Below are 27,293 nucleotides of genomic sequence, written 5' to 3'. Positions count from 1 at the left end.
TAACCAAATTAGTTAAGAGTGAGCAGCATCATTAAAAAAACAATGTTTCTATAATTTTCTCACTCTAGATGCTGAAAGTAGGTGTTACTGTAGTTATTTGCAGTATGGTGCTATTTTGCAAAGACATGACGACTTCATGAACTGCTACAAATAACAGCAGTTAAGAAACTCACATGAACGGCAATTGGCTGGTTGGTCAGCACCAAAATGGAGAAGTCCCAGGAAAGTGGAAAGCTGATATTGCATGTAATATCATGGTCAGACTTCTAGTTTGATCTACAGTTGCATCATCTGTACCCAACTGTCCCCTCTCCATGCATTTCAGATTCACCAAGGTCTGTGAGCATCTCTGGGGACAAGACTGTGTTTCAAGTTGGCACGGAGGTGTCTAACATGCGTTAGCGATGCCAACCCCCCCGCCAGTTCCTTTCTGTGGTACACTCTGAAAGAAGGCCTGCTCTCATCTCTGAGCCAGAGTACAGAAACCATCACACTCACTGACCTGGACCCTGATGAGAACAGGTTTCACTGCACAGCAGCCAACACTCTGGGCCAGGCCAATTCCTCCGCTGCCTTTGTGGTCATAGCAGAATGTATTGTGAGTTCATGATGATGATGATGATTATTTCTTCATTTATCACGTCCCAGTTTCCCCAAACCCTCTTAGCACTTAGATTGCCTTATGCCTCGTCTCCACTAGCCAGGGTTTAGCCATACTGTGGCCTGTCTGGCACACAGTGAGCATCTCCATTGTCTTTAGAACCTGGCCAAACCTGGCTGGACCCTGGCTGAGACAGCCACCTTTCACAACCTGGCTAGGACTGTTGTATCATCATGGTTTAGCTTGTGTACCACAGTTGGTGGTGTGAATTTTGAAAGGTTGCCTAGGAACCAGAGTGTTTACAAGAAATGCAATGGAGACACAAACCCAACCATACCATACCATGGCTAGCTCCAGCCAGGCTGAACATCTGTAGCTAATGGAGACAAGGCAATAGTAGCATTCTGAGTTAATGGGCTAAGATGCTTTTGGACAACTGGGTCCTATTTGGAAACTATTTTCTTGCCAGATAAATAACAAAACAAATCAATTACAGTAGCAATATGAGCAATGGTAGCATAACACATAAAAAAACAACACAACAGAAGAAAACACTCTTCACATTTGCTTCAGCGGTGGTGTGCACAAATCATCTGTAAGCCTGGTTGGTTCCGAGTCGTGGCACCCAATACCATCCTATATAATGATCCTATGTGAAAGTCATTACTTATAGCTACCTATTTCCACTCAGACATTGGGCTAAATCATCATACTTGCACATGGCTAATCATCATGTTGTTATTGTTCTTCAGATGAACCAAGCATCTTGGCTGAGTCCAGCTGCCTCTACTATATAGGCCACATGGAGTGCAGGTATGCTGTTAAGGCTCGTCCTCCGGCAGCAGTACACTGGAGCGTTGATGGACGACACCAGGTCTCCACTTCTCCGATAAACATCTCTCTCCAGCAACACATGGTGGAGGAGACCTGGTCCACAGTGGTTGCCATGGACAACATGTCTGTGACCTGTATGGTCAACAACCCCCATGGTCAGAAGGAACTACTCCTGCCAGTCTTTGAGAGGTAGTGAAATATATCAAAGTCCTGTGTTTTCATCTCCCCTCAATGAATCACAAGTCAATTCACATGATGTGTAATAATAATCCATTATCACCATGAATTAACCTCAATAATTTATGCTTCAAATTGTGCAATGCATTTTTTATGGAATCCATGATTGCACTAAGTACCAGGACGCTATCACGAAAGGAGAGCACTTGCTTGACCACTTTTCCATCTGTACTCTTCCCCCCCCCCCCCCCCCCCCCCCCCCAGCTCCTCCAACCAATGTGTCCATCATTCAGTCACCAGTCCACCCTGTAGTGGGAGAGACCGTCACTCTCACCTGCCTGGCTGAAGCCTCCCCTCCAGTGAGCTCTTACACATGGTACCGTATGCACGGGGAGGTCGGCGTCCCACTGAGAGGAGCTTCAGAGTCTCATTCTCACAGAGGTGTCCAGAGACCTTGGGTCATTCTACTGTCGCCCTGGGAACAAGATGGGAGAGGCCAGTTCTCCAACCACAGCAGTGAATGTGGAATGTAAGAGCTACTGAGAAGGGAATAGCCATGTTAAAACATAATTGACTCATGTTAGTTCATTTTGGACAGATCTGATGAAGCATGTGTGTGAAGTGAACAACTCAAGTCTGGAACCCATACATCTAGGCTACACAGTAATATGTGAGGTCACTCTGTGACATTTTCTCCACATGCTCAATGTCTTATGAGAGGCTGCATTTGTTGATGGAGATTTTTATACCCAAAAATACTGTACCATGTTCCCAAATCTGTGATTATCACCTTAACGCCACCAAAGTGTTAAAGACTGTCTCCTATTTATTGTCATTGCTTTAGGATTTGACGGAGCTCTCTCTCTCGCTCTCTGTCAGATGTTCCAGTTATCCTCCCAGCCTCTTCATGTTTTGTGACAGATGAGGTCATCAGGTGTGAATGTGTGGTGGACTCCCATCCGGTGGGCAGCATCACCTGGTCACCACCACTCTGCTCCACCCCAACATCTTCACCTCAGCCCTCATTGGGTTTAAGAGCGATGACACAAGTGACGTCTTCTGCAACGTGACCAATGAGCACGGAACCGCCTCTCTCAAACTTCCGCTTAGAGGCAAGTGATTCACATGTTTCATTCACACACCTTGTATGAGTCGTTGTTGTTGTTGGTGCTGTTTTTTTTATTGATTGTACTGATGATGACTTTGTTGTCTTCTGGCAGGTGACTCCTCTGGGAGGGCAGCGATCTATGCAGGGGTTGGATGTGTTCTGGTGCTGGCATTTGTTTTTGGCCTATTATAATTTTTTAGATTCTACTCTGCCAAAAGGTGAGAGGAGAGATGACGCATAATGTACCACAGTGGCCTATAAACAACTATATAGAGGTGTTGATGCAGTCCTATATGGCTCAATGTGTAGATCACGGCACTTAATGCAGAGGTTAAAGATCTCATTGGCACCGGGGGCCACCCACTAATACACTGAATATATGCACTCATGGTTTTATAAAGTGCTTTGGATAAAAGCATCCACCAAATGGCATATTTTATTCCCACGGTGATGATATAATATTCACTGACCGCTGATTTCTATTCAACGCTGATACAGAAGCAGAAGACGTGTTGATTATTCAGTGGATGAAGTGGAGCTCAGAGGGTCTCTACAGGTGACTCATAAAAGCACTAACCGTGCAGGTAAAACATGTTAAGTGTCTACTATAAGCTTCCCCAGGCATTTGCAGCTTAACAGTGTCTTATACTCTGTAATGCAAAATATCAGCACCACATATCTTCAGATGGATCACGTTTGCAGCTTAATAGCAGTGTCCATATCCCCTGTAGATACATTTTGCAAGTATATGTAAGATACTGTACATGGGTATCGAATCCGGCTGTCAGCGTTGCCTCCAGCTTGGCCGGCCGTCATACTGGCTCGATTGGCAGAGTCAGCGGGAGGGAAGCCGGTGGGTGGGTCCGGGTCGTTGTAAACAGCGACTCCTACAGTTCGGTCGGGGCGCCTGCACAGCGAGGGAAGGATCGAAGGTAGTGTGACCTTCCACACGTTACACTCTCCCAGTGAGAGTCCGCGCTGCCAGGTGAAAAGAAGTGGTGGGCTGGGTACACATGTGTCGGAGGAAGCATGTGATAGTCTCCACCCTCCCAGACCGACGGTAGGGGGTAGAGTGCGCAATGACCAGGAAGGGGATTGGGAATTGGCATAACGACTAACATTGGGAGGGGAGAAAAACAGAAAAAAGGAGGAAAAAGATAATAAAAAAATAAAAGAAATATACTGTACATGGAATAATTGTGTTTGCCCAGGTACCCCAGATGTCAAAATTCGCTGGATATGAGACCCAAGGCCTGTAAAACAAGTAAACCACCAGGACGTAGTCGCCAGGCATTAAAATGTATTGATCATGCTTTTCAACTAATCATTAATATGCGAAACATTTATACAGCTGTAAATGTTTTGATGAATTCTGCAAGCTATTGTTGGTGCCTTTGATTCATGTGCAGATGGTATATTGGGTTGGGTATATTGATGTCAATATGTGTGATAATCCTGTAATAAATTGTTGCAGTCTTAATTTTACTGTGCAATATCATCTTGTCAAACGCAGGAATACCACAATGTCATCACTAAATGAATGTGAACATGCAGATGATATTCTGTATGTTATGTGCGCTAGAGAGAGAGTCTGTTTAAGTAGCCGCTTGGTCATGTGTCAGTTCTAAGCGTGTATGTCCCCATGACCACACCCAGCCGTCACTGAAAGAAAGTGTGCGCTTCAGCATGTTGCATTGACCGCAGCAGTACTGCAAGCCTTTGCACATCCACAGTTCCAGAACGCCTAATACAACAAAATGGCACTGTGGTCCACCGGCCTCGTATCTCTGACCCCCGTCCCCCTGTCCTATCACCCCCACTACCACCCCTCCCTTCCAAATGCTCCCAACTAGTTCAATGTGAAAGGGTCACGTGCCTTTTTGCCCACCAGCTCAAGTGCATTTGTTCCGTGTGCCGATTGTTTTAAAGGATTTTGCCTCCATCAACAGAAAAGCAGAGGGGATAACTTTTTGGAATTCGACCTAGGGGGTCCTCTTTGACGTTTTGCTCACTCTGGGCTTGCACTCTTCTCTCTTACTCTTTCCCTGAGGAAAGGTTGATACTTAAGAGGGGTTATTTATCCTGAAGATTCCAGGTAAGATGTACCCTGATCTTTAGTTTATATCTGTTTATGTTCCTATTATTTTATGTTTTGATGAGAGGAAAGAAAGGAGTGTAAAGGCCACTGCTGCATGATAACTTATGGCTATGGGCCACAGAGGCCAAGAGAGCAACCTTCACTCTGAGACCTGCACGGTTTTCAGGATTTAAGTTGGAAGTACCATATGCATATTTTGGACTGTAAAACTCAGAGATTTTCTTGCGATGCTAGTTCATTGTATTTAAAATTATGCATTGTTTGCACTGTAGGCTATTGGTCAATATTTTATCCATGCTAAACCTTTTAAGATGCTTCGAGGTTCCCTTCATTGTCGGTTTCAGATTAACAGATAAAAACCTATGGAACTCTGTACTCTGATGAAGAATGGTGATGCTGAACAGTACCTGATGCATGCGATGGCCATAGTTGCATTGCATCATCTGCCCCTCTTGGAAATGCTTGGTTTGACTGTTTCATGCAGTATATACAGTTAGTTTGGACACAGAGACGAGTTGATGGTTATACATTATTTCTAGTCACAGTGAATAATGGAGCGTTATCCGTTTTTAATATAGAATAAACTTGTGTTCCGGTCTTAATGAATGCCCTTACTGAATCTTGAGCACTTGCTTGAAATGGACATATGCTGGTATTTCCACCGATTATTATTCACTTCAGACTTTCACTGCAAAGCAGTTGTAGGATGCATTTGTGTCACGTTTCTAGCAGAATTTTTTAGTGTGCATCATTATCATAACTGATGTGGCTACATTGGGAGACGCTGATCACATGGTGGTGCTGAGTAAGAAGCAGCATATTTGAGCTGACTGAGGCATGCTAGGTATTGTTACCATTGACTGTTTCAGTCCAGGTTCATTTTAGTCAGTGTGATATGTCTGCTGTGCTAAACGCCAACAACTCTCACGCCTAGCATTGTTTGAGCTACACCTCTGTAGATGGGGAAATTGTATGTTTACTTAAAGAGGTCTTCGCAGCAATCATATGGCAGATCAGACTGGATATATTTCTATGCATGTCCCACAAAAACCTTTTTGACTTTCCGTTTTGTCATAAGTTCATGTTATTTATACCACCAACTCCTGTCTGGTCAAAAGCTTATATGCTATATTGACACTACCTCTCTTTGGAGGCAATAGGGGGAGTCACTGTCTATAAGGAAATGGAATAGCATAAATATTGTCCGAACCCATGGCTGACCATGCTGTAGCAAACTGCTATTTACTCCATCCACAACACCCCCCCCCCCACCACACACACTAGATCAGTGGTTCTCCAGGGAATCACTGTGGGCGTCCAGGGACCCGTGAGGGAGGGGTTGACAGGGGGTCCAAAGCAATTTCCCTAATATTGTCTTCACTAGGAGTTAGCACGAGGCTAACCACTGACCTCTGACTGCATCTCCCTCTCCTTTTGCTGCACAGTGCGTAGAGCCTTACCGCCATCGCACTCAGGATGTACAGCTTCATGGGAGGGGGCCTGTTCTGTGCCATCGTGGGGAACATCCTGCTGGTGGTCTCTACGGCAACAGACTACTGGATGCAGTACCGGCTGTCCGGCAGCTTTGCCCACCAGGGCCTGTGGAGGTACTGCATGTCCGGCAAGTGCTACATGCAGACCGACAGCATCGGTGAGTGGGCAACACGCTGCTTGGAACTCTGAAAACCAACAGGAGCCAAGGGTAGACCTATTATGCTCTGGTCTACATAGGAGGACCTAGATTCATAAGAAGAGGATGGGTCAGTGTCATCATAGAAACGGCTTCCCCGTTAACCACTGTGGGGAGAGATTGTGCAGGAGTGGCATCTCCTGAACAACTTCCGTGAGAACGGGGCTGTGACCCATCCTCTTATTATTCTCAAACGGGACAGAGTAAATGCACTCCTGGATATAATAAGTATACCAACATGCATGGAATACACTATACCAACATGCATGGAATACTATGTATAACGGTGATGTCCTTTTTGGAGCCAAACTTCAGAAGATGGAAGAGTTGAAACATTCAACATGCATCAAAACGGTTTACAAATGTTTTCTTTGACCGTTCTAGTAATGATATTTCCACTCTTTCGCCTCTCTCCTGTTCAGCCTACTGGAACGCCACACGTGCTTTTATGATTCTCTCTGCCATGTCATGCTTTGCCGGCATCATCGCTGGGATCCTCTCCTTTGCCCACTTCTCTGCTTTCGAGAGGTTCAACCGCTCCTTTGCAGCCGGGATAATGTTCTTTGTCTCAAGTGAGTCACGCACCAGATATCAAGAAGCCCACAGATGACTGCACACAGTAAACTGATAGAGCTGCCAGAGCCACAACTTAATGTACCCCCCCCCCCCCCCCCTTAATGTACCCCCCCCCCCACACACACACACACACATTATGTAAAATTCAGCCGAGGCATCCATTACGGTGCTTCGATATTAGGGATGTCCGATATTATCGGCCGACCGATATTATCGGCCGATATCGGCAGTAAAATGTGATATCGGAAAATATCGGTATCGGTTTAAAAAAAAAAAAAAACAATAACAATATTTGTTATATATAATATATCCAGTGAAATTATTAGTTACCTGAAATTATTCAGTTTTTTGGGGGGGAAACCCTGCATATATCGGTATCGGTTGATATCGGTTGATATCGGTATCGGAAATTAAGAGTTGGACAATATCGGAATATCGGTATCGGTAAAAAAGCCAATATCGAGCATCCCTATTCGATATCAATGTTTACATAGGGTAAATGTAACTCACTGAACTCACCTGGTAGGAATGAATTGTACCTGTACATAAAGTGCAAGGGGCTATTGCAATCACTCTTGTGTGTGTGTGTGTCTCCATAACCATGATAACTCGCACATCTCGTATCTGACTTTACTCAAATGTGGTGGACAGGTTAACAGTCGGCCCAATGGCCTGAACTGTAGATTTATTTTTATTTTGAAGTTGGTCGAAGATCAACAGCGTGGATCCAGGTCAATGTTTTAGCCATTGTGTAGTGCTAGGGACAAAGATGGTGACGGAAGGAACGGAGGCGAGCAGGGTTGACTATGCAATATTATGAAGACTCTTCTCACGAGAGATTCTCCCTAAATATTCATGACTGGCAGTTCATAGGTCAACATGTGCTATAGTGTTGCATCTATCTTGAGTGCCGTTCTAGTTTTGACATGTGATTTGTGTCCCTTCTCTGCTAGCTCTGTTCGTTCTGCTTGCAATGGCCATTTACACTGGGGTGACGGTGAACTTCTTGGGCAAGCGCTTTGGTGATTGGCGTTTCTCCTGGTCCTACATACTAGGCTGGGTGGCACTGCTTATGACCTTCTTTGCAGGTGAGTCAGAAATCAAGACAATTTACTACTGGGGGATGGGGGCCCAGAATAGTATATACAGATGTGTTTTTAAAAGTGACTTAAAAGAGGACACTGACTCTGCTAGCCTAAGATCCAAGGGCAAGGCGTTCCAGAGCATGGAAGAAGGTAGAATATCCTCAGCAGCAGAATGTTTGCTGCTGTGGCATGAAAACCTTGTTGTTCCATTTTCACTTACATTCACATTATTCACTTTGCCGCTCAGAATGCATTTCAGTTAGCAGATTTAGTCTATTTTTGCTTCTTGAAGTGGCATTTCTATAGCAAGGTTTTAACACTGCAGTGAACGGACACTTCTGCATCCATGGTCCCCATTGCATCAGTCCATTAGGCTAGTTTATTTTAAGCCCAATAGTCTATAATCTCATACATATCACAAAACTAAACTTCTACAAATTAATTTGGTTTGGGATTTAAAACCTCTTAACAAGCGGGCAGAAAAGTTGCCATTTTAGTTTTCGTTTTTGAGGACTGCATACTTTTTTTGCAAACCAAAATACTATACTTTATACTTATAGGACATGCATGAACCTGGTCACTTTTGAAAGATGACATTCTGAAGTTTCTGATACAATAAAGTAAATTCACTTTTAGTGCTAATGAAACAGAGTAACATAGGTCTGAACTTTTTCTGTAGAAGTTAGTAGTCCAGAAGTAGTATAAAAAAAAAAATATATATATATATATATATATATATATATATATATATATAAAGATGGTATGGCTGAAAAAAAAGGATTGTGTAGTACATGTCCAAATTTCATAAAAATCCGTTCAGAAATGAGTGATTAGAAGCGGTTTTGGTAAAAAGTGAGAGCTCAATTGATTTTATCATGGATTTCAATGCATTAGACAGAGAATTCTCTTCCTGTTTTGGCTCATGACTTTTCACCTACAGTAGATCCCTGATTCGCTCCTTCCCACCTGGGTACCATTGGAAAGCCCTACTCATTGGTTACATTGGTTACATTGGTTACAACACTGTCCAATAATTTTCGAGATCGCCAAATGATTGACGGGAGTGGTATTTGAACAAATAAAAAGTCTGCCGTCTACTTCGGCGAACGCCTCACATATCGGCATGTAACCCGAGAACCGCTGAATGGATTTTGTCGCTATCGACAGGCAACAAATAGGGCTTTAAATCGTTATATCGTATTTAGAAATATGCACACCCAAGCCTCTAGAGGGCGCCAAAGTGCCAGTGGGCAAATTGTCCTCAAGAGGGCCCACATGTGGGCCCCCCAGTGTTAAGAGGTTGGGGTGTGTGATGTCACTTATTTCAGGCAATATTAAATACAGGTCAATAGAATCATCAATTAACTTTTCATAGTCATCATTTCCCTGAGCTCTGTTTAATATTTCCTAGAATATGTGACGCCATACTGTACATTCCAACATCATTTATTGGTAGAGTCCTTTCTCAGCCTCAAGTCAGGTTGTACAAACAAGACCGTGACTAATTTACTTTGCATTGGTGTGTGGCAATTATCTGGAGCTTGTATAAGGAACAGCACAGACATGTGCTGAGAAATAATTCTACTAATCAACAACATTATTGGTAAATAGGAAATAGGGCTGGGTTCTAAGAATCTGACTTTTCAAATTAAATACATTTAAGACAGTTTATAGCTTTGACATAATATGTGTGAGATTATGACCATAATAAATCGGCTTTATCTTTTGGTCCTCTTCCACCTGTGCGGTCCGCAAATGACATCACGTCATAAATCATTCTCTCAGTCTAGACTGTCTGACATAATTATCGTTTTTTCCCCCCAAGCGTATTCAAGAGTAAACATCCTAACCATGTCACAACAGCAGTCATAGTGTGTATTTTCAGCAATACGTTTGTTTACCAATAGGTTAAAGTGTTATTTCGGAGGTCGGCCATTTTGAATCGTTGAATGATGATGATTTGTAGTCATATGAGCACAGGGCATCCAGAGCTCTCAATGAGCGTTGAGATTTCTAAAAACTACATCTCCTACCTAGGGTGCTCCAGCCTTCTGGAAACAAATTACATCCTGATTATTATTTTTTATTTCTATAATTTCTCTGGATTATATACCACAAAACTGAACATTATTGGCATAGTTTGGAGCGCAGTTAGTTTGTCTCCCTTCTGTGAACATGTAGCAACCATCAGTGTTGAATTTGGTTAAAAAATGGCAGAGCTGTCTCAAAAATAAAAAGCTGACTGTAAATACAGTAGATTTCATTATCTGTTATTCATGCACGCCTGGTGATACTAAATCCAAATTGAACTGTCATTGGAATGAGTAGATTTGGCCCGATCCATAGATGTGCAACATCGCTATAATAAGGTCATTTATAGACCTCATATTCTATATTCTATAATAATATTTCAAATTGCATGGGTCCGGATGGCAGAATTCAGTACTGTATCTACAAAACCTTCTGTTTAATCATCTTCCCTTTATTAATTTCCTAAGATTTTTGTACACGTTATCTCAAGAAGGTACTGAACGAGCTCAGTGGCAGTTTTCTATGTCTGGTCATTTTTAGCATGGTGTTATTCACTGTCAAAGATGCAAATAAAAATCATAATTCATATTCTCCTTTGTTTCATCACAATTTAAGCAAGCCTAGTAATAGATACAATATTTCTTACACTGGGAATACATTCACTGAGGTCCATAGATGTCCCTAGATACCAAGAACATGATAATGGACCTTGTAGAAGTGGCGCAATCTTCCATTTACTTAGGTATGTATTTTAGGCAGATTTTCAGAAAATAGGGCTCCGGGCTTAAGAGGTTAACATCATCTGTTATGTGTTTGAAAGGTTTCATAACCTGTTCTCCTAATAAACAAATTTGTATACTCTGAAAATTACACGTACATCAATCGAGTATTAAAAATAATGCTTTTTTCTTTCATTCATGAAAAACAGAATGAAATTATGTTTTTAGCCATGCATAGAACTGTGCCATTGCTCCTTATCAGATACTGTACTTGATCTATTCATGTATAAAATGCCTTTAAGACAATAACAAGTCAATATTCCATTACCATTTTTTTTTGCAATTTCACTAATGTCTTGTTTTGCAGGTATATTCTACATGTGTGCCTACAGAATGCATGAGTGCAGAAGAGTGGCTGGCCCGCGCTAAAGGAGAGAGTACATAGAACCTGATGGCTGCTGACCGGGGTTTGTTTACTTCAGCAAGTACAAAGCAATGAGTGAAATCCCATTCTCAACGAGAGACTAATTCTCATGCAAAAATGTATGAAATAACTGAATGAAATGGAAGATGGCTATCCTCAAAGTAATAAAACATTTTAGAATTTTGCTCCTGCAACTTGCTTGTCTTGTAATATGTGACCAAATACTCTTGTACTGTAAGTGAAACAGCCTTGCATATAGCTGGACATTTCTTCACAATTAGTTTTAGTACCAGAAGGGTGAGCGAGTAGCCTATATATTGAGCAGAATTAGATCTCACCTGACCAGTAATTTATAATCAAGCTATTACAGAATGAATGGCCATGGTTATTACTGGTCAATACAGTGTTACACATCTTAAATACAGTGGTTTCCACTCAAGTGCCGTACTTAAGTACAATTCTATAGGTACTTTTACTCCACTTAATTTCAAAGGAAATATAGTACTTTTTACTCCACTAAATGTATCTGAACCCATAATGTACGTTACTAGTTACTTTGAAGAAAAGGATGGAAATGTATGAAGATGATGTACTAAGCCTGACAACTTCAAGAGGATGTAATCAGAGCATCACTGGACCACTTATCACTTTAACATAACCTTTCAATATCTAAGACCTCTCTACTTTTACTTACCGTAAGTAAAGGAACTGTGTACCTCTTCCACCAGTGCTTAAATAAAACAAAATATGAATATAATGGAGTGATAACACAGTGACGCTGTATAGTACAGTAATTAATTATATAATTGACTCTTTCATCCTATGATTTCAAATGCAAGCATTTGTGGCAAAGTGTGACCTACTCCTGACTCGTCCTTGCTTCTGACTGCATGGTGTCCGATGCAGTCCCAGCATCTTGAAAAACAACCTCTTAACATTTATGCAGAAGGCAGAGGAGGAGAAGTAGAAGATGATGGGGCGCAGGCAGGTGTTGAGGGTGTAGTATCTCCACGTGGGACTGGAGCGCTGGAAGTAGCCCATCACGTGAGAGAAGTTGTAGGGTATCACGCAAACCAGGAACACAGCCAAAGTCCCCAGGGCCATCCCAATGGATTTCTGCTTCTGTTTCTGAGCCATCCTTGGGCAGGTGTAGAGGATTCAGATGCAGCTCAGGTAGCAGAAGACACACACCAGGAGAGGTACGAGACGGAGAACTATGAAAAATTCCAGATGCACAGGAAGGAGGATGGCCAGCTGCTCCGACGTGAAGTTCTCGTATAGCACACGGTGGAGTTAGACTTGGAGAGAGCGGGATGGTGCTTGGTGATGACAATACTGCATTGTGCCGCTGAGGTGAGCCAGATGATGGCACTAGCCAGTGCAACATAAAGGGGCCTGCGCTGCTGCCAGTATGTAATGGGAAAAAGCAATCCTGATATAATGCACCATGCTGACGGCCATCAGCATCAGGGAGCTGGTGTAGATGGTGGAGAAGAAGGTGAATGAGGTAATGGAGCACAAGTAGTCTGGCAGGAGCCACATCATGTCGGATGCAGCCTCGTGCATTTTCAAGGGGAGGAAGAGGAGGTCTGACACAGTCAGGTTGAGCCGTCTGTCGGGCCTGGCTTCTTGTGGATCTTGACACTGAAGGCTAGAGAGCCATGGCGTTGGCAGGCAGGCCTATCCGGAAGGTGAGGATGTAGACTGGGAGAAGGACCTCACTCCCCACCACGATATCACCCATGGCTCTAGTCTAAACCAAAGGAAGCAAAAGTACAGTATATAGTATATGCGTTGTTCTATTAAATAGGTGGCCAGTGAGTATTTTTTGGATAAAATTCTTTTTAGGTTATGATCACAATTTGTGATTCACAAAGACTTATGTCAATAAAACAAATGGTAGCTTTTTGACAATGGCCTTATAGATACACAAATGCCAATGATCATTAGGCCTATTCCTCTTTGCCAGAGAAGACCAACCCACCTTATCATAGAGAATACAATGGTGTACATGGCCTATAATCCAACACTGATAGTAAACACTGATTCTACTAAACATAGTAAAAGAAGCACATTTTTGTTGCAGTTTGCTGACCATCTTGTCATAATGGTATTTAAACTAGAACTGTCAAAAGTTAACGCAAATTCGTTTTAACTTTTTCTTTCATGCATAATGCATGTTCTGTTATGTGTCTCTGCCTGACCCGCTGTTTAGGAATCAACTAGTAATGTTAAGTTGCAATAAACGAGCAATGAATAAAGAAAACAGTATTTTGAATGGCAAGTTCAGCTGCAAAGCCCTGCCAGATGGGTCTGTGGACACAACCGTTACTGTCGGTGTGAATTGATTACCTCTGGTGTACATTTAGTCTTCTGGTAATGTCAACCTTCTTGTAGCCTTTCCTTGGGGCTGCCTGTGACGCATAACGTTAAAGCCCTCCATCCTTGCTAAGAAAGTGGCTTGGTAATCAATATAAATTCTTGCTGATGGAAACAGGCTAACTTATTTTCAGCTTGTTAGCAACTCTAGCCAGTTAACGTTACTGTTGTAAATACTGTACACAAATGCTCTGCCATAGTAGTGAGATGGTGATAACAGATTCTGAATAAACAAACTAGGGATGAGCCCAATGGTCAGTTTAATGATCAGACACCAGGAAACTACATTATTGGAACCGGGCGGTATCCACTCCTCCTTCCTCATTTATGCAAAACAGCCCACAAATGTCATACTTGGGCTATTTATCATTCTTATGTATGAGGAATTCATTAGAAGATAATGGACTTGATAATAATAAAATCTTGAACATGGGCCAATATGAATTTGTAGACTTTTTCTTATAAAGCTGATTTGGTTTGACTCTCCACTCTATACAAGTTGTAATGCTTTAGTGCCATGTGCAAGTCATTGTCACTCTTTAAGGCAGGTTTCACTCAACACCAGGATCAGCACCTCCTGGTGGTCCCCAGGTACAGACTTATAACAAGGGGTGATCGAGCCTTCGAGGTGACGGCACCCAGGCTCTGGAATGCCCTCCCCCTGGACCTGCGAACTGCCCCATCAGAAAACTCCTTTAAAAAACAGCTAAAAACACACATGTTCAGACAGGCTTTTGGTCTTATAGGCATCCTTTGTCCTCACTGTTCCTATAGTTCTTAGTTATTGACTGATTATTTTAATTTAAATTATTTAAATTTTATTTGGTTCACTGTTTTTAACTGCTGTCTGTAATTGTTGTCATTTAAAAAAATATATATTATATGTTATGCTGTAGTGTAAAGCACCCTGTGCATTCATGCTGTGAAGGGTGCTATATAAATAAAGGTCATTCATTCATTCATGTCAGGATCAGTCTACATGACTGACTAGTATATTTACATGATCCACATTCTTAACACATTGTGCGCCAAAAACGTCGTACAGCGTTATTGCCCGCCATGCGTTGAACTTTAGGCTCATGTGCGAACACTCACCCGTGTTTATGTACTTCACCAAGTAAAGAGAAAACACAGACGTTTAAAGAGAGGGTCAAAGACCTCGGTACAAGCTACATATATGATTACTTCTGTAGGTTAACACTCTAACCTGGTTGTGGACTCGATGCCATGTTTCCCAAACGTAACAGAATATACACAACCCTCAGATAAAAAAAGGTAAAGTTCACTCTTACTACTGCAAGAAGAACACAGTCTTCTTCATGATGAGGGAAGACAAGTCTTTCGACAGAGTGCTAGCCACAGGCCTTGCTAAGCACACAAACAGACCAGAAACAATTTTCAAGAAAACTGTCATACTCTCTAAGCAAACACACAACCCCACAGCTAGGTGAGGGTTTATACATCGTATCCCCAATATATAGTGAATAAACACACATTTTGTAACAAAAAAACAGTCCCTCACCAGGAGGGACCTTTTATTTAATAACAAAAATCATATATGGGGGGGGGGGGGGGGGGGGGGGGGGGGCAGGGGTAAACAGGGGAGTCACTAGCGGCGCCTGCCCCCACGGGGAGCCGGCACGGAGGAACGGTTCTGGGGAGCCTGGTCACGTCGATCCCTACCATTACCTCCGGGCGTGGTGCGGCTGGCTGCAGCGGACGAGGCACTCCCTCCACTCCTGGCCTTCTTCGCCGAAGGTCCAGTAGCGGCGGCGGTGGTGGCGGAGGCAACGGTCGCGGTCCTCTGCCGGCTTTGCTTTTTCCGGACATCACCGGTGGCATCGGGTCGGGGGAAATGGGGTTGGAGCACAGAGCGCTTCTCCTCCATCTCTCTGCAGGCTGCCGTCATCTGCTGCATGGCCGACCCGAATAGCCCAGCATCGGAGAGGGGGGCCGTGAGCAGGGGAATCCTCTTCTGCTCCGGCACCCGCGCCTGCTCCAGCCAAAGGTGGCGCTGGGATAGAGTGGCCAGGGCGCGCTCCTTCCCCGCGGCTATCGCCTGCAGCTGGGTTAGGTGCAGGATGGCTCCAGCCGCCTGGGCATGAAGATATTGTTGATGGTCATCCAATACCGACCCGCCCGCCATCATCCCGACATGTAGCGCGCTAGCTGCGCGATGTTGGAAGTCGCAGCTAGGCTCTGAGTCGCGGCGATGTACACCTGGTCACTCCAATTAGCCATCCTAGCCGATTTCCCTTGGGGAACCGGCTTTCGCAACGGCTCCCACACCATTTCGGGACAAAGTATGGATGCCATCGGGCTATCAAGCCGAGGCACCCCGTCCTTTAGCCCCTGGACCAAACCCGCCACCCGCGTGACTGGCACATAGGCGGGGGTAAGGCCAACAATGCGGGAGATTACCTGTCCCTGTTTCACATAGGACTCCATTGATGGGAAGAATGGGCAGACAACGCCCATCTCTCTCACAGGACGACGTTGCCAGAGATGACCTATCATGTCATCAGGAACAGGTGCAGGCAGAGGCAACGCCACGCCATTAGCGGCTGCGGCAGCCGCCATGAGCTCGGGGAACAAGGCAAGCAACTCCCCTTGCGTACCTCCCTCCACATCACTCGCGTCCCTCACGTACGGGAGGCTGCCACGGGCGCCACCATCCGACGCGGCAGATAGCTGGGCATCTTGTCTCAGGGTCGGAGGTTCTAACCCAACACCGGAGAACAAGGGACCCCGGGGAGACGCAACACTCCCTGCCACTCCCCGAGGGGGAGAGTGATACGTCTCCACTGGGTCATCGAACAAGAGAGGTCTCGCCCCCTCCATATGATCCTCAGTCTCCATCGGAAATGGAGACGAGGCAAGAGAACTCTGGTCCGGCTCCAGCACAACATCAAAACCTGGCCGTTCGCCCCTGCAGCTCGCCGCCTTACGACGAGAGCGAGCAGAGGTGAAGAGTCTGCGTCGCAAATCCCCAGCCACCAGAGGAGCTGTCGGCCTATCGGCCGACTGTCCACTGGCGGGGGAACCAGGGCCGGAACCAGGCCATCTCACGGGAGATGGAGGCTCAACGGCCTCTCGGAGAGGCAAACTCACCACCGGGTGCCGCCCGGGCATATCTGACCGACACGACCGTGGAGCCAGAGACGCCCCACGACGCATGGAGGACGCGGCAATGGAGAAGCGTTGGTGAAGCTGACGTTGTGAGCGTCCAAACCCTCCGAAAGTGCAAACATTATGTCTTAGCTTTTCTCGTAAATTGGCGAGAGAGAGAAAAATAAGATACAATGTCCACGTAGCTCCTTTCCAACAACTATTTCGGCACTAAACTCAAGTGGTGTATACAGACACTTGTCGGTGGTGAAAATAGGGAAGGAGCTGTTAGTATGGCCACGTCCCCGCTTATGTAGAGGAGCGGATCTGGGTGTGGCCAGGCGGCTGGGTGTGTACATGTGGAGACATTTTATTAAGAATTAGATTGAAAGGGATAAGGTTCCACTACGAGCAGAGCGTAAGCTATACGATAATATAACTTTGAGGTTGTTTTCTGAAAAACTAGTTTTTATGCATTTTACTTACACACAGAGTTGGAACTCCATTTCCCTAGTACCTACACACACCAAACTTTCCACATTTCTTCCCATCCATATTATGCTTCTTTCTATAGAAAGTGTTGTTGATATATATCATTCATAGCCAGGTTTATAGTACATTTTATACCAAAACTAGGCGAAAAATCTTTTTTTTATGAAGACAGTATTTCCTGATGTATGGGCTGATAAGAGGACATAGCCACAAAGTCTTTCTATACAAAGTTTCGTTTTGAATGTATCAACAAAATGAAACCAAGTTTTTGAATCTGGCATTATCCATTTTGGTGATGCAAGTCTTGGCGACACATGCAAATATGTGCATATTTAATGGTGGAAGTGCCTCATTTGCATATATAACCATAAAATTCAGAAAACTTGTAATATATTTTTTCTTAGTTTATATGTACATAACAAACTGGGAAAGTTTCATAGTGATATCTATTCAAGTATTTTTTTCCCTATTAGGGGGTGCTGTCCCCCCTTAACACTTTGAATGCCCAGCAGGGGGCGCACATTTAGTGCGTGAATGCCCAGCACCACTTCAATGTTAACGTTAATATCGCCTAATCTATGTTTTAAATTATGGCTATGTGTCTAATCTGCCCGTCGCATTACCAATGACCCATTTCCAGTCAACATGCCCACGTGGTTGAACAAAAAATTCAAAGAAACAGACTAAGAAATGACGTAAACATCATGATCAAAACCGCAAAAAGAAATTTCATCAACGACAAAACTGAGGAAAACAAAAACAAACCCCGCGAACTTTGGAAATTACTCAATAATCAACTAGGCTGCAGTAAAAAACTTAAAACCAGATTCTCAAACATAAACAGAAAGACGGACAACACGCTCATCACAGACAAGCTGGATGTAGCCAATTACTTAAACATCTTCTTCACAAACATAGCCACAACACTGGTAAACAAACTACCCTCCCACTCAGGGCATTATGGGGTAGAACACATAGTAGCATACTACAAAAACCTAGGGGTCCACAAAGACGACTTCAAACTTGAAATGGTAACAACCGATGAGGTACTCAAAAAATTGAGCGCCCTCCAACCTAACAAGGCCACTGGCCATGACAACATCCCCTCCAAATTCCTCAGAGACGCAGCAGCCGCCATCACCCCAGTCATCACACACATAATAAACCTCTCTATAAAACAGGGACCCCTCTGCACAAAAAGGGCAGCAAATTAGACCCAGGCAACTACCGCCCTGTTTCTATTCTTACGTCCATCTCGAAAGTCAATAGTTAATTTGACAATTAAAAATGAGACTTCAAACATAGCTGTAACTGTATGTAAAAAAGCCATGTGGACCCGGTGAGGTTAAACTTTGTGCATATTTCTCCATAACTACAAAAACCCTGGTTGTTGAAAATATCCCCTAATATATCCCCTAATTCCCATATAGGGAATCTTATAGGACGTTTTTCAATTAAGAGTGCATTGTTATTGAATAAGGGAGTGTGATTATGCCATTTTTGTGGGTTGGGATATTTTTTTTGTGTTTCACGCCATATCCGGATTGCATGGGTAATTATGGGGCCAAATTTCCGCTCACAGTGCTTGATTGGTAGTTTAGTGTGTGCTACTGTATGTCCTTCAGTCTATGTGGGGCTACTATGTTTTCTTCCAATTTTCTCCAGGATACCAATGCCTGTGGATCAAACCATATTGTCAATGGTCTTAATGTGTATGCCTTAAAATATTGGAAAAAATCTGGAACTGCCATGCCACCGTCTGCTTTATTTCTCTGTGCGGTGGATCTTTTTATGCGAGGTGGTTTGTTATTCCAAATAAATTTGTATGTGGAGGAGTGTAATCTTTTCCAGTAACCCTCTGGAGGGGGTAACGGTAGCATTGAACTGATGAAGTTGATTCTAGGTAGTACATCCATCTTAACTATTGATACCCTTGCCTGTACTGAGTTTTTAAGTTTTGCCCACCTGTCCAGGTCGTTTCTGATTTATATAAGTCGGAGTAGAATTCTTTGAATGTATCATTTATTATTTTGGGGTCTGTTTCAAGTACTTGTTGTTTTCTAATAGCAGTTATATCTGCAAATTTTGCATTAATTCTTAATCGCATGGCTAATAGGTGACTAGGTTTAGAACCTTGGGAGTACTGCTGTTGTCTTGTGCTGTGTATTTGCATTTCCGATTGTTGTCTGTATATGGCATTGATCTCTGTTTTTAGTACGTTAACTTGATTTTCTAGTCTAGTTGAGTTGTTGTATTTTAAAGAATTAAATAACGTTGAGTAAAGCGTTTCCAGTTCAGACAGTTTTGTGCATTGATTCTTGCGCATTATGGAGGAAAATCTATCAGTGAAATCCTTGATCATACCCTTTACCGACATCCATATTATTCTGGGGTCTTGCACCGAGTTTGCATTCTCCCGTAGGAATACTGTGAGAGCTTCTTTGAGTTGTGTAATGAATTCCTTGTTATTAAGCAGCATCGAATTAAAACGCCATCTTGGGGCCCGGGAAGATAGTACACCAAATGTTGCTTTTAGGAGTAAATAACAGTGATCTGATAGTGCATTGGGTATCATTTCCACTTCATATTTATCAAACAGTCTCGGGGATGCAAAGACATAATCAATTCTGGATAATGTGTTATGTCTCGCCGATCGACAAGAGTACTTTCAGGTCGTGGGATTAAGTGAACGCCATAAATCATTTACACCTGTAATCTTTGACCAATCCTTTAATGCTTTAGATGAATTTTTTTGTTCGCTGGAAAAGGCGAGGTAAGATTTGTCCATCCTTGGATTCCAAATGGCATTAAAATCCGCACCTATTATAAATGAGTAATCGGTCGGGATGGTTTAACATTTCATCGGTTAGTGTAGTGAAGAAACCCTCTTCGTACAAATTTGGGGCATATACCGCTGCCAACGCTATTTTCCTGTTATTGTGTACAATCCTAGCTATAGTTATACGCCCATCCGCATCCGACCATACCCCCTTTAATTCAATATTTAACTTACGTCTGACGACTATGGCTACACCTCGAGTTCTCGTACCAAAAGAAGAGTGACTAATATTATGGTATGTGTTATCCGCTAACGTATCTATGTCTTCCTCTAAAATGTGCATTTCGCTTAGTAGAGCCACGTCCACATGTTCTTTTTTCATCAGTGTGAGCACACTTTTGCGTTTGTGTTGTTTGTTTATCCCACCAGTGTTCCATATCAGTATATTCAAACTAGCCATAATCTATGCATGTTTTTGTGTAGTTTTTGGTAATGCTTCTGGAGTGCGAAGCTACAATAGATGTACATCCAATTATTGAGTTCCCGTTGAGAGCCGAGCTTAAAAACATATATATATACAAATAAAAATCCCCTTTTTTCCCCTCACCCAGAGAGTCGTACAGGCCTGTGTTCCAAAAACACATTCTCCGCGTATGACTCCCTCCCTTAGGCCACCGGATTGCCCAAACTGAGCTTTGTAATCCTAATCTTCCTATGCTAATTGCCATAGGATCTAACATTTTCATTCTAATACAATAGAATGTCGCTTTTGGTCTTGCGCCTTCCCTTACTGTAATGAAATATTATGAAAAATGAAAAAAAAAGAACAAACTTTCATCGATATATTCATTTGAACCCTCTACTAACTTATGTAGGAAACATCAGAAAAAAGGAAAAGATTTTAGAGAAACATTAACACCTTAATATGAAGAACAATGGGAAAGAACAATGTAAGATAAAAGAGAGAGAAAAAAAAATAAAAATAAGGAGTGAGAGATAGAATAAAACTCAACGTGGAGAAGCCACTAGAACAGAATTGAGTAATTAGATAAAAGAGAAAAACAGAGCCTTTTAGAGCTACAATGTGCCAATCTCTACATCAGTGGAGTGATTATTTAAATTGTTAGAATAACCTTGTTGTGCTCATATGTTTAGGTGTGGTTGATTTTTTTTTTTTTTTAAGTCTTATTAAGGCCTGATTAAACTTCAGTCAATTGATCATATGCTTATGCTTATACACACCGGATGTTAATGTTAGAGTTGCAGACCTTCGTTGTAATGGTGCATTATATTCTAGAAGGTTGTAGAATACACTAGTATATACTAACAGACTGTTGCTATGTTCCAGAATGATCTTCCTACCCAGGGTTCATGACTACTAGTATTTTCTGGAGTTTTCTAAGTGACCCAGAGCAGTCGAGCGATAAGCCCAGAATATTCCAGATTGTTCTTATTGTCAATGATATATTCTTGTCTCCACGGAGACCAGAGGTCTGAAAATATAATGCATTACGAATCATATTATACACAATATGCCTTGGTGTAGCCGGCATGCATATCATCTGCTACTTTTGTTGAGCCCGGATAAAGTCATTCTAATACTGATATACACAGAGAAAGAGAGAGATGAGAAGGCGTATCTGTTTTCAGACAGTGTTTCGCTCTGCCTTGGGGGTTCTGCTCCATGTAGATTCCAGTATTCCTCGGCATCTTTAGGCGTGTGTAATCCTACCCTACGGCTGTCTCTGCCCACGATCGATAATAGCGCCGGGTATACTAGCCTTGGTCTGAGGCCAGACTTGAACAATTTCTGCATCACCTCCTTGTAGGGGAGACGCCGAGCGATGGCCTCTTTGCAAAGATCCTCGTAGATAAATATTGGGTTTTCACCATGTTTCAGCTTTCCCCTTTGGTTGCGAGCAATTTTGATGATGTCATCTCTTATTGCCGTCTTCCGCAGAGTAACAATGATGACTCTTGGCCCGTTGCTTCTTTGATCCCGAGTACCGATTCTGTAAGCTTGGTCCACTGTCGGCACTGTGTTTAGAAAGTTGTTACCCAAAATCTCTGATAGCACTGTTGGAAAGTTGTCGTCTGCGCAATTGACTGCTTCATCAAGTCCTACAATGCGGATGTTATTTCGCTTGTAGTAGCGTTGGGTTTCGAGTAGCCTCTCCATCGCTTCATCTTTAACTTCTTGTATTTTCCTCCGGCATGCCTCTTCCACCCTTTTTATCTCCTGTTACCTCTGTCATACCAACGTTGATGGTGTTCTCGTTCTCTTTGACTGCCCGTGTAATATCTGTCACCGTATTCTCCACTGTCGTGATTCGCTCGGACTGTACAGCGACCACTTTCTTAACTTCTTCTAATTTAGCATCGATGTGTTCGAATTTAGTATCGATGTGTAATTTGAAAGCGACCATCTGTTCTTTCATCAGGATAGTCAGTGAGTTGAAGTCGGGTGGTGTAATTGCACTGCTTGTGTCAGTTGATGATATGGGTGCAGTGAGGGATCCGATGGATTTGTTTGCTATTATCTTCTCAAAATCACCTGCTTTATCTCACGGTACTTTTTCCTGTCGTTCCTGTTATGTTGTCATCTATTGTCTCCCTCTCGGGGCCAATAGTCGTTGGTCCCGGTGTATTCTCCTCTATATTCCCCTCGTCGGGGCTTGTCACCGACGGATCTGCCGCAGCGTCGCCTATTATTTTTCTTGAACGTGTTTCAATCTGCGCCGTTGGAATTGCTGTTTCTTGTTTCTTTCCAATCTTTTTCTTATCCTTATCCATGTTGTCTTTTGATATAGTTAGTAGAAGGTCTTATCAATACATACGATGTGGTTTAATCTCTTTTGGTATTGTCCAAATAAGGTTTTTAAACGAAATTAACGTTAACGGGAGCGGAGCTATATCCAAATGCGTGCGCTACATATTGCAGCTAAACCGGAAGTGACAGAACTTAAAGTTCAGCAGTGAAACACTGTTATTTTACAGGTTTTCCCATAATTATTACAATCAAACTCCTTCAATTAAGTGACAGAACTTAAAGTTCAGCAGTGAAACACTGTTATTTTACAGGTGTTCCCATACTTATTACAATCAAACTCCTTCAATTAAGTGACAGAACTTAAAGTTCAGCAGTGAAACACTGTTATTTTACAGGTTTTCCCAAAATTATTACAATCAAACTCCTTCAATTAAGTGACAGCACTTAAAGTTCAGCAGTGAAACACTGTTATTTTACAGGTTTTCCCATAATTATTACAATCAAACTCCTTCAATTAAGTGACAGAACTTAAAGTTCAGCAGTGAAACACTGTTATTTTACAGGTTTTCCCATAATTATTACAATCAAACTCCTTCAATTAAGTGACAGAACTCAAAGTTCAGCAGTGAAAAAAATGTATACAGATATTTGCTATCATCATCATTAGGTGGCTTCTTCGTTCCGAAGGTTGCCTATCACTCTCCAACCCATTCTGTCCCCACTTCTTCTCTCCAACTCCGTGACTCCGCCTCTCACTCCACTCCAATCACAGACGTCGTCTTCTTGGTCTTCCACTTCCTCTCTTTCCATCCACCTTCCCCATCACCACCTTTGAAGTATTAAACATTAAATGTCTATCGTATCTCTTGATCGTATAGTGGAAATTACCCTTCTACTCTGCGTTGTTTGCATTTCAATGTGGTTCGGTTTGTAGGAAGGAAGCACTGACGAGATGGTTTGAATAAAGCAAAGCTGTGTTTATTCCATTTCAATAAACACAAACTAGATGAATCAAATAAGTACTGGATTTTCTTTCTATATCTAATCATCGTCTTCTGTTTGGCAGTTGGTCCATGTCTGATCGATCGGCTGGTGCCTGAGCTCAGAGCGTCTTCTCCGGGTTGGTTGTCTCGGCAACACTAGGCCTTCTCTTTGTTTGCTGCGGGTTGCCACGGCAACTCTGGTCTCATGGATCCTCAGAGCTGGGAGCGCTCGTTTCGTCTTCTCTCTCTGGGTCCCTGCTGCGATACTGTTTCCTCTCATGCATCTGTATATGAAGACAATTCTCCGCCCCTTTCGCCCGCGTCGTCCTGGTGACAATAGCTAGGGGCGTCACTGTTTTCTATTGGCTCGTTTTCGTGATCTCGGCCATTTTGACTCTTTAAAGGAACATGATACTATTTACATACTGACTGTTAAAAGTATTTCGTTCCCTTTAATGGAGGTTTTTACAGTTCTCTCTCCTTGAACAGAGAATAGCGCTCTGTCCTTCAACAGAAATAACATACGTGGTTTCTTGGTTTTAACAGTACAAGTACTTTATGGTGGTTTCCTTATCCTTCTCATTAAGAGATTTTATTCTTTATTGACTAGACAGTGGCTAAGTCTTTCCTTCAGTTTTGTCCCAATGTAACTATGTAAGTGAACCTTATTGTTGATGGTTTCATACTGGTTGTATTTCTCTAAAGTAATCTTTAACCTTGTTTTATTGATCTCAAACTTAGTTCCTAAATAAATTAAAGTGGTATCTTTAGCTTAGTTGAACCCTAAGTATCTTGTTCTAATTTCTAATCTTTGGTTCATAATGCTTTATAGTATAACTAAGCTTTTAACGAATTAATCTGTATTTTTATAGTTTTATACCAAGTTGATTAGCCTTATAGTTAATTATGTCTTGTTCTCTGATTATTTTGTTAGTTAGTCTGGTTAACTGTTCTCTATCCTCTGGAGTTCCCAGTCTCTAGCAGGCGCCCAGCTGCTCGGCCCCTTCCAGCTAGGTTTGTGATCTAATCACCTATTTTAACAATGAGTTCCCTTCCTGACCTTTTGGTTCCTGACCTAAGTAAATAAAGCAGTTGAAATACTTCACTTAGCTGGCCTTCAAACCCTAACTGATTCAGTGAGGGGAAGGGTTCTTGGTTTCAACAGCCATCTGTATTTAAAGATAATACCTGACTGGTGACCGTTTCCCTTTAGACTGTGCTGCTTGAGCAGGGGAAGTTATTTACAACAGTGCTTTAGACCTTGTGCCAGAGCTGACACTATTTACCCCTGAGCCACTGTCGCCCCCTCTGCCAGAGACAGCTAGCATTTTGGATCCACATTCCTTACAACTTTACCACTTACAACAGCATGATGACATTTCCTTGAGATTTTACATGTTTTATTTTGATAATTCACGACATTCCACCCTTGGGGGTTTTATAACCCACATATAGCACCAATATTTTCTAAATCAAACATGTCTCTAATCGTATATTTACCATAATTTTGCTAATATTTTTTAAAAATTCAAAAAATCCACAAATCACACTACAAATTCCATTTTCGTCTGTACAGTTATAAATTCATCATTCACTCTTTCCCACCCTCGTTAAACTCCTCCAGTCACCCACATTTATCAGTTATTGTTTAACGACACCATTTCTATTGGAAGGTAATCAGTCAAGAATTGGCTTCCAAACTTATCAGCTTTTTTGTTTAGACTATTTTATCCATGTAATTAGCTTCAATGTGTCTGTTTTGTGTAATTGACTCTGCAAGAAAAGATTAATACATTACACTGAAAAGATTAACACTCTAACACTCTAAAAAACCGAGGGAGACTTAAACCAGAAACCATATACAATTTCTCTCCTCGAAAGGACCATCTGAGGTCTATTATCATTAGCTTTCACTGTCATTTATCCCTGTTCAAACCTCCTGAGGTCCTTACTGCTAAATTGTTTTGACCGTTCCTCCTCGTTGTATTTTGTGCTAACCACAGTTTCTTCTTGGTTGTGGGCAGTCTTGGTACTGCTCCGATTTTCCACAGAAGGAAACGATTTTCCCTCTGTCCTTTTTGCTTTTTGGATTTGTTATTTACAAACACACAATTTTGATTGGAAGATCACATTTTCGCTCAGATACATCTCTACTGTTCTGCATTGACAATACATTTTTTCCAAATTTAGTTATCTATATATTCCACGGCTTCTTAGGTTATCATTCAATTAAATCACCTTCGTCTCATTCATTTTTGTGCTGTACTATTTTACTAGATCAAATATCTCAAGTTCAACACAACACTACATCCACACTTGAGAGTGGAATAACCATTTATTACACTATCATACCTTATTTCCAGACAGTCTCCTCGGTCCGGACAGCCAGCTCTTGACGAGGCCAATTCACCAACAGATCCTATATGCATGGTAACAAACCACAGTCCCCTTTAAACACACATCCTCCACACACTCCGCCAGCCTTCAACAAGCCTGTGAGGTTTGGTCCGCTCCCTACCCACACGCTCCGTTCCTTTAAGGTATTTTGTTGATTAATTGCATTCCCCGCCACACGCTCCGTTCCTGTAAGGTGCCGTGTTGATTGGTGCTCTCCCCACCACACGCTTCTGGAGCAATGATCAATTTCATCCCGCAGCTGTCACAGCTTGTCATCAGCGCCCTGTGGCTTTATATACCCTGATCTCCCTAATATCGATGTTGGATCGTTTTGAATATACTCCTGCATTTGCCTGTCTTTCCCGTCGCTGTTCCCTGTCTGTTGCTCCCCAGGACTTTCGTGAAGTAATCCCTGTGGAGAACCTGATTCCCCGTACGAAGCTGCGCCTCGTTTATCTGCCCGCTTTACGTGTTGCGCTCTGGTGAGTTTTTGGAAACAGTTCTTTTTGGATCACCAGTTTTTTGTGTGTTTGTGAAACACCAAAGAGATCCCGTTTTTGTTTATACTGTTCTCACCTATTTTTTGTGTTGGATTTACACTTTGGATTACCGTATTGTTTTTTCTCTGGACTCTGCTAACTGTGTGTGTTACACCGAAGATCAAGTCACTTGGATATTTATTTGGATCAGTCACCTCTCTGTTTCTGTTGTGCGCTGGGCTAACTCTCTCCGTTTCCACCTGGAGTGAAAGCTGGGAGGATCTGCAGAGCGGCTTCAGACGTCACAAGCTAATTCCTCACCACCACCTACTGGGAGAATCTGCAGAGCCGCAACAATCTTCACATGCCAGATTCCCTGTTTGTTCTGTTGCTCAACTTAATTCAACCTTGTGACTCTGAGAATAAATACGCCCTTGCTTTGGCTAACTCTGAAACAACTCTCTCTGTGCCGTTGCGCTTGAGGTCGGTTACAAACCCTAACATTACGATCCAACCATGACGACCCCAGCCGACACAGAGAGAGTCAGAACAGCATTGGCAGT

At 42.7% G+C, this 27,293-nt stretch overlaps 2 protein-coding genes and 1 pseudogene across 3 annotated transcripts; 2 read left to right on the top strand and 1 right to left on the bottom strand.

Annotated features, from left to right (window-relative positions):
- Positions 1 to 207: 207 nt before the first annotated feature.
- LOC311246492 (titin-like) lies at positions 208 to 2,732 on the top strand (annotated as a pseudogene). The gene is made up of 5 exons (XR_014621006.1): positions 208 to 226; positions 326 to 593; positions 1,354 to 1,624; positions 1,973 to 1,988; positions 2,583 to 2,732. The product of XR_014621006.1 is annotated as a titin-like (transcript).
- Positions 2,733 to 6,294: 3,562 nt separating this feature from the next.
- On the top strand, positions 6,295 to 11,348 carry lim2.5 (lens intrinsic membrane protein 2.5; the record flags this gene model as incomplete). Its single annotated transcript, XM_084336510.1, has 4 exons — positions 6,295 to 6,469; positions 6,931 to 7,080; positions 8,038 to 8,172; positions 11,287 to 11,348. 4 exons carry the CDS (start codon positions 6,295 to 6,297, stop codon positions 11,346 to 11,348), a joined length of 522 nt encoding a protein of 173 aa, XP_084192636.1.
- An 823-nt stretch (positions 11,349 to 12,171) lies between these two features.
- LOC311246491 (free fatty acid receptor 2) lies at positions 12,172 to 13,087 on the bottom strand (the record flags this gene model as incomplete). Its single annotated transcript, XM_084336642.1, is given in 6 exon segments — positions 12,172 to 12,501; positions 12,505 to 12,621; positions 12,624 to 12,767; positions 12,769 to 12,953; positions 12,956 to 12,997; positions 13,000 to 13,087. Coding segments are annotated over 6 exon segments (906 nt in total).
- Positions 13,088 to 27,293: the final 14,206 nt, after the last annotated feature.

The sequence above is a fragment of the Notolepis coatsorum genome (assembly GCF_963971535.1).
Source record: "Notolepis coatsorum genome assembly, chromosome: 19".
Taxonomy (NCBI): domain Eukaryota; kingdom Metazoa; phylum Chordata; class Actinopteri; order Aulopiformes; family Paralepididae; genus Notolepis; species Notolepis coatsorum.
Note: the sequence above shows the minus strand (reverse complement) of the source record. Positions and strands in the feature narration are given on the sequence as shown.